The sequence below is a fragment of the Salvelinus sp. IW2-2015 genome, linkage group LG4q.1:29 (genome assembly GCF_002910315.2).
Source record: "Salvelinus sp. IW2-2015 linkage group LG4q.1:29, ASM291031v2, whole genome shotgun sequence".
Taxonomy (NCBI): Eukaryota; Metazoa; Chordata; class Actinopteri; order Salmoniformes; family Salmonidae; genus Salvelinus; species Salvelinus sp. IW2-2015.
In genome coordinates, this window is record NC_036842.1 from 39808988 (window position 1) to 39823538 (window position 14551).

The following is a 14551-nucleotide window of genomic DNA, read 5'->3' on the forward strand; positions in this document are numbered from 1 at the left end:
CTTTGCAGAAAAACAGCCCCAAGCATGATGTTCTCAACCCCCATGCTTCACAGTAGGTATGGTGTTCTTTGGATGCAACTCAGCATTCTTTGTCCTCTCAAACATGACGATTGGAGTTTTTACCAAAAGGTTCTATTTTGGTTCTATCTGACCATATGACATTCTCCCAATCTTCTTCTGGATCATCCAAATGCTCTCTAGCAAACTTCAGACGGGCCTGGACATGTACTGGCTTAAGCAGGGGGACACGTCTGGCACTGCAGGATTTGAGTCCCTGGCGGCGTAGTGTGTTACTGATGGTAGGCTTTGTTACTTTGGTCCCAGCTCTCTGCAGGTCATTCACTAGGTCCCCCGTGTGGTTCTGGATTTTTGCTCACCGTTCTTGTGATCATTTTGACCCCACGGGGTGGAGATCTTGCGTGGAGCCCCAGATCGAGGGAGATTATCAGTGGTCTTGTATGTCTTCCATTTCCTAATAATTGCTCCCACAGTTGATTTCTTTAAACCAAGCTGCTTACCTATTGCAGATTCAGTCTTTCCAGCCTGGTGCAGGTCACATTTTGTTTCTGGTGTCCTTTGACAGCTCTTTGGTCTTGGCCATAAGTGGAGTTTGGAGTGTGACTGTTTGAGTTGTGGACAGGTCTCTTTTAGACTGATAACAAGTTCAAACAGGTGCCATTAATACAGGTAACGAGTGGAGGACAGAGAGAGCCTCTTAAGAGAAGTTACAGGTCTGTGAGAGCCAGACATCTTGCTTGTTTGTAGGTGACCAATACTTATTTTCCACCATAATTTGCAAATAAATTCATTAAAAATCCTACCGTGATTTTCTGTTTTTTCCCTCATTTTGTCTGTCATAGTTGAATGTTGTACCCTATGATGAAAATTACAGGCCTCTCTCATCTTTTTAAGTGGGAGAACGTGCACAATTGGTGGCTGACTAAATACTTTTTTGCCCCACTGTATATATATAAATACATTTGGCTGATTAATCGGTATCGACATTTTTTTGGTCCTCCAATAAAATTGGTATCGGCGTTGAAAAATCATAATCAGTCGACCTCTAATGCCAATGTAAGAATGCTGTTCATAGATTTTTGCTCAGCATTCAACACCATAGAACCCTCCAAGCTTATCATTAAGCTTGAGGCCCTGGAGCTCAACCCCACCATGTGATATTGGGTCCTGGACTTCATGACGGGCCACCCCCAGGTGGTGAAGGTAGGAAGGGTGCGTGCTCAGCCCCTCCTGTACTCCCTGTTCACCCATGACTGTGTGGCCATGCACGCCTCCAACTCAATCATCAAGTTTTCAGACAACACAACAGTAGTATGCTTGATTAACAACAACGATGAGACAGCCTACAGGGAGGAGGTGAGTGCACACGGTATGTGGTGTCAGGAAAACAACCTCACACTCAACGGCAACAAAAAAAAAAGGAGATGATCGTGGACTTCAGGAAACAGCAGAGGGAACACCACCCTATACACATCGACTACACAGTAGTGGAGAAGGTGGAAAGTGTTGTTCCTCGGCGTACACGTCAGACAAACTGAAATGGTCCACCTACACAGACAGCGTGGTAAAATAGGCGCAACAGCACCTCTTCAACCTCAGGAGGCTGGAGAAATTTGGCCTGTCACCTAAAACACTCACAAACCTTTACAGATGCATGCACAATGAAGAACATCCTGTCAGGCTGTATCATCACCTGGTATGGCAACTGTACCGCACACAACCGCAAGGGCCACTTCAATCATGTTTACATATATTGCATTACTCATCCCATATATACACTGTATTTTATACTATCTATTGCATCTTGCCAATGCCACTGTCATTGTTCATCCATTTATTTATATGTATATATTCTTTTTCCATTACTTAGATGTGTGTATTAGGTAGTTGTGGAATTGTTAGATTTGAGATATTACTGCACTGTTGGAACTAGAAGCACAAGCATTTCGCTACACTCGCAATGACATCTGCTAACAATGTGTATGTGACCAATAAAATTGGACTTTTATGATTTATTATCCACCATCTGAGGAAGTGGAAACTCAAAACATTTAGCTCGATTGGTAACTTAAATATGATCTTGTTGCTAGATAGATTAATCAATTAGCCTGCAAGACTATCAGTAAATATAATGTCCCACAGAAACGTTCCAGTGCTAGCCATAGGCTAAAAGATTATGGGGGCTGTTTTGTTAGACTTCAGTACGGCTTTTGACATTATCAATCATAGTCTGCTACTGGAAAAATGTATGTGTTATGGATTTAACCTGTTTGGGCTGCAGGGGCAGTATTGAGTAGCCTGGATAAAAGGTGCCCATTTCAAACGGCCTCGTACTCAATTCTTGCTCGTACAATATGCATATTATCATTACTATTTGATAGAAAACACTCTCTAGTTTCTAAAACCGTTTGAATTATATCTGTGAGTAAAACAGAACTCATTTTGCAGCAAACTTCCTGACAGGAAGTGGAAAATCTGAAATCGATGCTCTGTTCTAGGGCCTGCCTATAAATGTGCTTGATATTTATTAGTATACATGCACTTCATACGCCTTCCACTAGATGTCAACAGGCAGTAAGAGAAGAAATGGAGTGTATAACATGATCTGGGGTCGAATAAAAGCTCTTGGCATGACGTGACCCCAATTTCCTGTTTTCTGGAACGCGCGAGAAGGGACCTGGTATTGCCTTCTGTAAAGCTGTCGTTATAGACGACTAATATCTCCGGCTTTGATTTTATTTGATAAATGTGACAATATCATCGTAAAGTATGTTTTTTCAATATAGTTTTATTAGATTATTGAAAATTTTTCGGGACGTTAGGTGTGTTACTTTGTCTGCGTTTGTTCACGAAGGAGAGCTTTGCGCCACTTTGCTAGCTTTCCGTGCTAATTGACTGGAGAAGAGGACATTCTAAAACCAAACAACGATTGTTCCCGACAAAGGACCCCTTGTACAACATTCTGATGGAAGATCATCAAAAGTAGGACCCATTTTATGATGCTATTTCATATATCTGTCGAAAATGTGTACTAGTAGTTTGCGCCCAGATTTTGGGCACTCTCTCGCTATAACTAAGCTGGATGTCGTAATGAAGTTATTTTTAGAATTCTAACACGGCGATTGCATTAAGAACTAGTGTATCTATCATTTCCTATAACAAATGTCTTTTTTTAGTAACGTTTATGAATAGTTATTTGTCAGAATAGTTGTGTGTCATAAAAATATCCGCACATTCTGGGAAAAAGATGCTACGTTAGCACAATGTATACCACTGATTTCAGCTCTAAATATTCACATTTTCGAACAAAACATAAGTGTATGTATAACCTGATGTTATAGGACTGTCATCTGATGAAGCTTATCAAGGTTAGTCAAAAATTATATATCTTTTGCTGGTTGTTAACAATCTCTAACTTTGCTGCTGGTAAATGGCTTGTGTTTCTGGCTATTGTGGTAAGCTAATATAATGCTTTTATTGTGTTTTCGCTGTAAAACACTTTATAAATCGGAAATATTGGCTGAATCACAAGATGCCTGTCTTTCATTTGCTGTACACCATGTATTTTTTCAGAAATGTTTTATGATGAGTATTTAGGTATTTGACGTTGGTGTCTGTAATTACTCTGGCTGCTTCGGTGCTATTTCTGACGGTAGCTGTGATGGTAGCTGCAATGTAAAACTGATTTATACCTCAAATATGCACATTTTTCGAACAAAACATAGATTTATTGTATAACATGTTATAAGACTGTCATCTGATGAAGTGTTTCTTGGTTAGTTTGGTTTGTTCTTGGTTAGTTAGGTTGGTTTTGTGCATGCTACCTGTTGCTGTGAAAAATGTCTGTCCTTTTTTGTATTGTGGTGAGCTAACATAAATATACGTGGTGTTTTCGCTGTAAAACATTTTAAAAAATCGGACATGTTGGCTGGATTCACAAGATGTTTATCTTTCATTTGCTGTATTGGACTTGTTAATGTGTGAAGTAAAAATATTCTAAAAAATATATTTTGAATTTCGCGCCCTGCACTTGAAGTGGCTGTTGTCATATTGTGCCCGGCTTCGGGCTTGCAGCCCAAAGAAGTTAAACCTCATGCTATATTTTGGATAAAGAGTTACCTGTCTAACAGATCACAGAGGGTGTTCTTTAACAAGCCATAATCCAGGTAGAATCAGGAATTCCCCAGGGCAGCTGTCTAGGCCCCTTTTCCCAATCTTTACTAACGACATGCCACTGGCTTCGAGTAAAGCCAGTGTATCTATGTATGCGGATGACTCAACACTATACACGTCAGCTACTACGGCGATTGAAATTACTGCAACACTTAGAGCTACAGTTATTTTCAGAATGGGTGGCAAGGAATAAGTTAGCCCTAAATATTTCAAAAACTAAAAGCATGGTATTTGGGATAAATCATTCACTAAACCTTAAACCTCAACTAAATCTTGTGATGTCATGACTCTCCTGGTCGGGGATCCAAGGCCTCAGATCAACTTGGCAAATGGCTGACGGATAGCCAGACCCCGCTCTCTGCCACAGGAGAGGGGGACTGGGCTGGTTTTATGACACCTCACGGCAATCGTAAATCTGATGCAGCAGAGAACACTCTCTTGCTCTTCATTATCAACCAAAGGAATGTCGTAGCCCCTCAGATGATTTTCGCCACCAAAACTATAACACCCAAAAAGTGAATATTGGAACAAGACAGGAATGTTAGGCATGGTCAGTGGGGATCTAAAGAATAATCATATCATATCAAATTGTTTTTCATTTTGTGATGTCATTAAAAACGGTATGATGAAAATAATGTAACTTGAAGAGCTTTCACACTGTGTATGTCAGGTTAACCTTTCTAGGACACACGTTCCGCTAGCGGAACCCCTCGACAACATTCCGCTGAAAAGGCAGGACGGGAAATTCAAAAATATTTTTGGGAAATATGTAACTTTCACGCAATAACAAGTCCAATACAGCAAATGAAAGATAAACATCTTGTTAATCTACCCATCGTGTCCGATTTAAAAAAATGCTTTACAGCGAAAACACAACATATGATTATGTTAGATCACCGCCAAGTCCAAAAAACACAGCCATTTTCCCAGCCAAAGATAGGAGTCACAAAAAGCAGAAATAGAGATAAAATGAATCACTAACCTTTGATGATCTTCATCAGATGACACTCATAGGACATCATGTTACACAATACATGTATGTTTTGTTCGATAATGTGCATATTTATATCCAAACATCTCAGTTTACATTGGCGCCATGTTCAGAAATGCCTCCAAAATATCCGGAGAAATTGCAGAGAGCCACATCAAATAACAGAAATACTCATCATAAACTTTGATGAAAGATACATGTTTTACATAGAATTAAAGATACACTTGTTCTTAATGCAACCGCTGTGTCAGATTTCAAAAAAACTTTACGGAAAAAGCAAACCATGCAATAATCTGAGATGGCGCTCAGATAGAAAAAAAATAAAAAAATTCTCTGCCATGTTGGAGTCAACAGAAATACGAAATTACATTATAAATTTTCCCTTACCTTTGATGATCTTCATCAGAATGCACTCCCAGGAATCCCAGTTCCACAATAAATTGTTGTTTTGTTTGATAATGTCCATTATTTATGTCCAAGTAGCTACTTTTGTTATCGCGTTTAGTACACACATCCAAACGCTCGTGCAGGTCCAGGCGAACGTCGGACGAAAACATCAAAAAGTTATATTACAGGTCGAATAAACTCGTCAAACTAACTATAGAATCAATCTTTAGGATGTTGTTATCTTAAAATATTCAATAACGTTCCAACCGGAGAATTCCTTTGTGTCTYTAGAAGTAATGGAACGCAAGTCGATATCATGTGGAATGCGCATGACCAGGACCTGGCACTCTGCCAGACCACTGACTAAAACAGCTCCCATCCGGCTCAACATCACAGTAGAAGCTTCATTCAACGTTCTACAGACTGTTGACATCTAGTGGAAGGCGTAGGAAGTGCAAACAGATCCATATCTTACAGGGAATTAAATAGGCGATGAGTTGAAAATCGACCAGCCTCAGAATTCCCACTTCCTGTTAGGGTTTTTGCCTGCCATATGAGTTCTGTTATACTCACAGACATCATTCAAACAGTTTTAGAAACTTCAGAGTGTTTTATATCCAATAGTAATAATACTATGCATATATTAGCATCTGGGACAGAGTAGGAGGCAGTTCACTCTGGGCACACTATTCATCCATAGTGAGAATGCTGCCCCCTATCCCTAAAAAGTTGACGATGAAACTATTTTTGTTAAGATAGGAATGAGATTTTAGTTTTCTAACGAGTTCATAGTTTTCATGCCTTTTGCACATTAACTTCTTTGGGGTAGGGGATATTTTCACATCCGGATGAAAAGCGTGCCCAGAGTAAACTGCCTGCTACTCAGCCATAAAAGCTAGAATATGCATATTATTAGTAGATTTGGATAGAAAACTGCAGTTTCTAAAACTGTTTGAATGATGCCTGTGAGTATAACAGAACTCATATGGCAGGCAAAAACCTGAAAAAGAATCCAACCAGGAAGTGGGAAATCTGAGGTTGGTGGTTTTCCAACTCATTCCCTATTGAACATAGTGGGATATGGGTCATGTTGCACTTCCTAAGATGTCCACTAGATGTCAACAGTCTATAGAACCTTGTTTGATGCTTCTACTGTGAAGGGGACCCGAAAGAGAGGGGATTGAGTAAGGTCTACCATGAGCTGACCACGCACTGACCATGCGCATTCACGTGAGAGTTAGCTTGCGTTCCATTGCATTTCTGAAGACAAAGGAATTATCCGGTTGGAACATTATTGAAGATTTATGTTAAAAACATCCTAAAGATTGATTCTATACTTCGTTTGACATGTTTCTATGGACTGTAATATAACTTTTTGGACTTTTGGACCGTACTTTCCGCTGGACTTGCACGCGCGTCGTTAGTTTGGATTGTGTACTGAACGCGAGAACAACAAGGAGCTATTTGGACAAATGATGGACATTATCGAACAAAACAAACATTTATTGTGGAACTGGGATTCCTGGGTGTGCATTCTGATGAAGATCATAAAAGGTAAGTGAATATTTATAATGCTATTTCTGACTAATGTTGACTCCAACATGGCGGATATCTGTTTGGCTTGATTTGTCGTCTGAGCGCCGTACTCAGATTATTGCATGGTGTGCTTTTTCCATAATGTTTTTTTGAAATCTGACACAGCGGTTACATTAAGGAGAAGTGGATCTAAAATCTATGCATAACAGTTGTATCTTTCATCAATGTTTATTATGAGTATTTCTGTAAATTGATGTGGCTCTCTGCAAAATGACCGGATGTTTTGGAACTACTGAACACGCCAATGTAAACTCCGATTTTTGGATATAAATATGAACTTTACCGAACAAAACATACATGTATTGTGTACCATGAAGTCCTATGTGTGTCATCTGATGAAGATCAAAGGTTAGTGATTAATTTTATCTATATTTCTGCTTTTTGTGACTCCTCTCTTCGGCTGGAAAAATGGCTGTGTTATTCTGTGAATAGGCACTCACCGAACATAATCGTTTGGTTTGCTTTCGTCGTAAAGCCTTTTTGAAATCGGACACTGTGGCTGGATTTACAACAAGTGTATCTTTAAAATGGTGTAAAATACATGTACGTTTGAGGAATTTTAATTATGGGATATCTGTTGTTTTGAATTTGGCGCCCTGCAGTTTTTCTTGCTGTTGAAGAGGTGGGACGCCCACGTACCCTAGAGAGGTTAACTAAGCCACGCCACAAATGAGGTCAGAAGAGCGTATCAGTGTGATGGAACCGCCCTTTTCGTGTACAGTGCTTGAAAAGACTCGCTAAGAATTAACATACCAGACCAGCAGACGTGAAGCGTGATCTAAACGTTAAATGGTTGAAACTCCCAGACCAGAAGACATGAGACCGTGGTGCACATGTTGAAATGGTTAGAAACGAGGGATACACCGAGATTACATTTTTGTCTGAAACCGATATCTGATATTTTCTTTGCCAGAAATCATATACCGATATTTACAATTTTAGCGGCCTTTTAAGCATTCTAGTACTTTCTAGCATTCTAGTTTTAACCCCACGCTAGGAGTGCTAGCATTCTAATTTTAACCCCACGCTAGGAGTGTGTTCATGTTTCCAAGTTTCAGGCATGTTCTCAAATGCCATTGAAATGGCAGCAGCGGTATGAGAACCTGCACATTCTTGAGCATGCAATACGGCTTTCCTCAGTAGGAAATCCTTGTCGACCCACTGTGCTGTCAGACTCAGCATGCTCATGGGGCTGACATCGCTGGTCCACATGTCAGTCCTGAAGCTAATAACAAGTAGCTCATACATGTGCGTTTCAACAATACTGTGTAACTCCGGTAGGGCAACAACTGAAAAATAGAGCCTACTTGAGTGTGTACCGGAGCTTGAGGTGCTCGACCAGTCGGCGAAAGCCAACATCATCCACGACAGAGAACGGTTGATTGTCAAGGGCAGTGAATTCCATTATCTTGGCGTTAATGGATTTCACCTTTGAGTTGTCTCGCTGCAATTTTCTTACTCTTTCAAATGACTGCTCGACTTGAACTTGTTAAGTTGTTGGAAGTGTGTGCTTAGTATTTTTCTACTTTTGTTCTGTGTAGCGCTGTATTTTTCGTGGCTTCATTACGTCATCTACCTACGTTATATAGGTATGCACGTCAGCTTTGACATCGGTTTGGCCAATACCGATGCTGACATTTTTAGCTAATATCGGCCGATTCCGATATGCTTACCGACATATCGTGCATCCCTATTAGAAACTCTGAAACTCTCAACATGAGGTGAAGAAGATAAAGACTAGACCAGAACATTTGACAGTCTACAGCTGTGCATTTAAAGGGATATAGAACTTTGGCTACCTACCAGAGAAAAGAGGCAAGAAGATCACCTCAGTACTACTGAATTATCAGAAAAGGCTGGGGTTCTTGCGGATTCAAGAAATCTGCTACGTTCCGAATGAGACTGATATGAGGTAATGATTAATAACTGACTGCTATCGATATATATACACTGCTCAAAAAAATTAAGGGAACACTTAAACAACACAATGTAACTCCAAGTCAATCACACTTCTGTGAAATCAAACTGTCCACTTAGGAAGCAACACTGATTGACAATAAATTTCACATGCCTGTTGTGCACGAATGGAATAGACAAAAGGTGAAATTAATAGGCAATTAGCAAGACACCCCAATAAAGGAGTGGTTTTGCAGGTGTGGACCACAGACACTTCTCAGTTCCTATGCTTCCTGCTGATGTTTTGGTCACTTTTGAATGCTGCTGCGGTTTTCACTCTAGTGGTCATGAGACGGAGTCTACCCACAACAAAGTGGCTCAGGTAGTGCAGCTCATCCAGGATGGCTCATCAATGCGAGCTGTGGCAGAAGGTTTGCTGTGTGGTCTGTCAGCGTCGTGTCCAGAGCATGGAGGCGCTACCAGGAGACAGGCAGTACATTAGGAGACGTGGAGGAGGCCGTAGAGGGCAACAACCAGCAGCACAGTACCGCTACCTCCGCTTGTGCAAGGAGGAGCACTGGCAGAGACCTGCAAAATGACCTTCAGCAGGCCACAATGTGCATGTGTCTGTCAACACGGTCAGAAACAGACTCCATGAGGGTGGTTGAGGGCCCGACGTCCACGGTGGGGTTGTGTTACAGCCCAACACCGTGCAGACGTTTGGCATTGCCAGAGAACACCAAGATTGGCAAATTCGCACTGGTGCCTGTGCTCTTCACAGATGAAAGCAGGTTTCACACTGAGCACGTGACAGAGTCTGGAGACGCCGTGGAGAACGTTCTGCTGCCTGCAACATCCTCCAGCATGACCGGTTTGGCGGGGTCAGTCATGGTGTGGGGTGGCATTTCTTTGGGGTCCGCACAGCCCTCCATGTGCTCCGCCAGGGATAGCCTGACTGCCATTAGTACCGAGATGAGATCCTCAGACCCCTTGTGAGACCACATATGCTGGTGGGTTGGCCTGGGTCCTCCTAATGTAAGACATGCTTAGACCTCATGTGGCTGGAAGTGTGCAGCAGTTCCTGCAAGAGGAAGGATTGATGCTATGGACTGGCCCGCCCGTTCCCAGACCTTAATCCAATGAGCATCTGGGACATCATGTTCGCTCAGTCCACCAACGCCACGTTGCACCACAGACTGTCCAGCGAGATTGCGGATGCTTTAGTCACGGTCTGGGGGAGATCCCTCATGGAGACCATCCGCCACCTCCTCAGGAATGCCCAGGCGTTGTAGGGAGGTCATAACAGGCACGTGGAGGCCACACACACTACTGAGCCTCGATTTGACATGTGTTTTAAAGACATTACATCAAATTGGATCAGCCTGTAGTGTGGTTCTTCCTTTAATTTGAGTGTGACTGCCAAACGACCTCCATTGGTTTGATAAATGATCTCTCCCATTAGTATTTGTGTGATTTTGTTCAGCAGACATTCAATCAGTAAAGAAAAAAGTATTTAATAAAGAATATCCTTCATTCAGATCTAGGATGTGATATTTTAAGTGTTCCTTATTTTTGGAGCAGTGTATAGTAGATATATATATATAACACACACACCACACATTATGTATATACACACATTTATATGCATTACAGTGGGCAAAAAGTATTTAGTCAGCCACCATTGTGCAAGTCTCTCCCATTAAAAAGATGAGAGCAGGACCTGTAATTTTCATCATAGTACACTATCAACTATGACCAGGACAAAAGTGAGAAAAAGACCAGAAAATCACATTGTAGGATTTTTATGAATTTATTTGCAAATTATGGTGGAAAATAAGTATTTGGTCAATAACAAAAGTTTCTCAACTTTGTTATATACCCTTTGTTGGCAATGACAGAGGTCAAACGTTTTCTGTAAGTCTTCACAAGGTTTTCACACACTGTTGCTGGTATTTTGGCCCATTCCTCCATGCAGATCTCCTCTAGAGCAGTGATGTTTTGGGGCTGTTGCTGGGCAACACGGACTTTCAACTCCCTCCAAAGATTCTCTATGGGGTTGAGATCTGGAGTGGCTAGGCCACTCCAGGACCTTGAAATGCTTCTACGAAGCCACTCCTTCGTTCCCGGGCGGTTGTTTGGGATCATTGTCATGCTGAAAGACCAGCCACGTTTCATCTTCAATGCCTTGCTGATGGTAGGCTTTGTTACTTTGGTCCAGCTCTCTGCAGGTCATTCACTAGGTCCCCCCGTGTGGTTCTGGGATTTTTGCTCACCGTTCTTGTGATCATTTTACCCACGGGGTGAGATCTTGCGTGGAGCCCCAGATCGAGGGAGATTATCAGTGTGTCTTCCATCCTAATTTATCAGTACGTCTTCCATTTCCTAATAATTGCTCCCACAGTTGATTTCTTCAAACCAAGCTGCTTACCTATTGCAGATTTAGTCTTCCCAGCCTGGTGCAGGTCTACAATTTTGTTTCTGGTGTCCTTTGACAGCTCTTTGTCTTGGCCATAGTGGAGTTTGGAGTGTGACTGTTTGAGGTTGTGACGGTGTCTTTTATACTGATACACAGTTCAAACAGGTGCCATTAATACAGGTAACGAGTGGAGGACAGAGGAGCCTCTTAAAGAAGTTACAGGTCTGTGAGAGAACAGAAATCTTGCTTGTTTGTAGGTGACCAAATACTTATTTTCCACAAAAATTTGCAAATAAATTCATAAAAAATCCTACAATGTGATTTTCTGGATTGTTTTTTCTCGTTTTGTCTGTCATAGTTGAAGTGTACCTATGATGAAAATTACAGGCCTCTCTCATCTTTTTAAGTGGGAGAACTTGCACAATTGGTGGCTGACTAAATACTTTTTTGCCCCACTGTATATACACATACATACATACATACATACATACATACATACATACATACATACATACATACATACATACATACGCATATATAAATATAGAACACACATACATATATTCTTGAGTTAAATTCGGGAGATGGTAATTCGTTAAACAATGGGTTAATTGTTATATTATTAATTTAAATCAGTTAACAATTAAACGTAGTTGGTTGATTCGATAAATAACAGTCAGTCATCACATTAATGCAAGTCACGTCACGACAATGAATAATGTGGAAATTGAGCAAGTTGAGTTGACTAAACTGCTTGGAGTAACCCTGAATTGTAAACTTTTATGGACAAAACATATTGATACAACAGTAGCTAGGATGGGGAGAAGTCTGTATATAATAAAGCACTACAGGTGCCACAAAGAGGGTCTTAGGAAAATTGCAATTGGCTCAGAACAGTGCAGCATGGCTGGCCCTTGGATGTACACAGAGAGCAAACATTAATAATATGCATGTCAATTTCTCCTGGCTCAAAGTGGAGGAGAGATAATCTCTACTTGTATTTGTGAGAGGTATTGACATGTTGAATGCACCGAACAGTCTGTTTGAACTACTGGCACACAGCTCAGACACCCATGCATACCCCACAAGATATGCCACCAGAGGTTTCTTCACAGTCCCCAAGTCCAGAAGAGACTACGGGAGGCGCACAGTACTACATAAAGCAATGACTACATGAAACTCTATTCCACATCAAGTAACTCATGCCAGCAGTAAAATGTTATATATATATATATATTTTTAAACACCTTATGGAACTGTGAAGCAACACAAACAGACACATGCATACAAACACACTTTTATACTATACACACGTACACATGGATTTTGTGTTATAGATATGTGGTAGTAGAGCAGAGGCCTGAGGGCACACTTATGTTGTGAAATCTGTTTTGAGTGTATTGTAATGTTTTTTTAAATGTATAACTGCCTTAATTTTTCTGGACCCCAGGAAGAGTAGCTGTTGCCTTGGCAGCAGCTAATGGGGATCCATAATAAATACAAATACTTGATGAGGCCTATTCACCGTAAATGACGCTCTCCACTCTGCGGGCGCATCAAAACCATACTACATAGCCTAAAGCGGTGCCATTCCCTCAATATTAGGAGGTGATAAATGATATACTCACAGAAAGCTGTGCCTCTCCTCTGTTACTAGAACAACAGTAGTTGCTTTGAATACTGTATTTTTCCTGTAATTCCGTCAAAATGCAGCTCTCCCTCCGTGCGCACTCTACAGTGGGTAGAGGGAGTGAGAGTGCCTCGAACACACAGCAGTCAAAAGGGAAACGGGGACAGGCTGATACTTTTATAGTAGGAATCGACCAAATAATGGTTTTAGAACAATCGACAGGAACGTTGTCACAAAATCACTGAACATTACCGACGTAAGCAAAATAATTTGGTAAGAGGAAGGCAATGTCGGTGTCAGTCATTTTTGGTTAATCGTCCCAGCTCTAGTGAACTAAGTGTTTATCATTTCCATTAATTTTGTACTGTGGTATATAGATCTACAAAACAGATAGCCTAGACATGAATTTACAACCTTTGATTTTGGAGCGTAATGTACCTTTAAAAAAAATAATCATAACATTTTCTCAATGAATGAACATTTGGGTGCACAAAGAAAGCCATGGTAATAGTGGAGGAGAAAAAACACCAAAAGAAAAGTGACTATGCCAGAAGTTTACCTTGTCTTTCTGATGCCATGCAGATAGAGACCTGACAACGACAAACAGAAGAAGAGTGGGAAAGATTATTTTGGAAAACGTCACGAACGCTCGCTCCTCAAGCTCTCCGACGAGCAGCATGACTTATTTCGTAGAAGCGCGATGGTATAACACAAGTAAACCTTTCAAAATGAGTCGTTTAAGAGTTTGACATGCAACATATTTGAAAGCAGAAAATAGAGAAATATAACAGATGAAGTCAAAGGAAAAGTCCAGATCATATCCCACCACCAATCATTAAACTGTCAGAGTTAGTGACATCGTCAGTTATGTAAAATGGCATACTGCATATATACCTTCCATCATCGTCCGACACTTCACTTAAAGTACTATCGTCAAACACTGAGATGGGGTCTCCTGCGTTAACATGGTTAGCTGCCTGGGGGGCTCGGCCATGCCTGGCTCCCCCCAGAAAGGGTAACTGTAAGGTGGCCTCGTTAGATACAGCTCTCCCCTCCTCCTCCTTCTGCTGCTGATGATGTAGTTGGTCCTCCAGGGCCCTGTCAGCGCATTAGGGAGAGCATAGACCTAGCGGTGAACGTCATGCCCCATGACATGTAGCCGTAGCCAAATAGCTGGGAATATGGTTGATTGCTCTGGAGTGGGATGTGTCATTTAAGTAGTGGCAGCAAGGTAAAGGACAGGGGATGGAATCAAAACCAAACCAAAGTACAGCTGTTACAAGGTGATTGTCTTAGAGTGGACCAATGTATGACAATGGAAGACGTCCGTCTGCCAGCTGGTATCAATTCGACCCTTGGATGAGTATAAGCAAGGAAGTGGCAGTGTTTCCACTATATTGCTTTCACCTTACAGAGCTGAATTAATCGAAATGGGTTGGGCCAA

General features: G+C 41.3%; 1 protein-coding gene across 2 annotated transcripts in view; it reads right to left on the minus strand.

The window, feature by feature from the left end:
* The window catches only part of ankrd26 (ankyrin repeat domain containing 26), a 104554-nt gene that overhangs the window by 61039 nt on the left and 28964 nt on the right, over positions 1 to 14551 (minus strand). For both annotated transcript variants that reach the window (XM_023984698.2, XM_023984697.2), the window contains 2 exons: positions 14002 to 14205; positions 13667 to 13697 (listed from right to left, as the gene is read on the minus strand). In XM_023984698.2, the coding sequence (XP_023840466.1) occupies positions 13667 to 13697; positions 14002 to 14205 (235 nt within the window). The remainder of the gene's footprint in view (positions 1 to 13666; positions 13698 to 14001; positions 14206 to 14551) is intronic.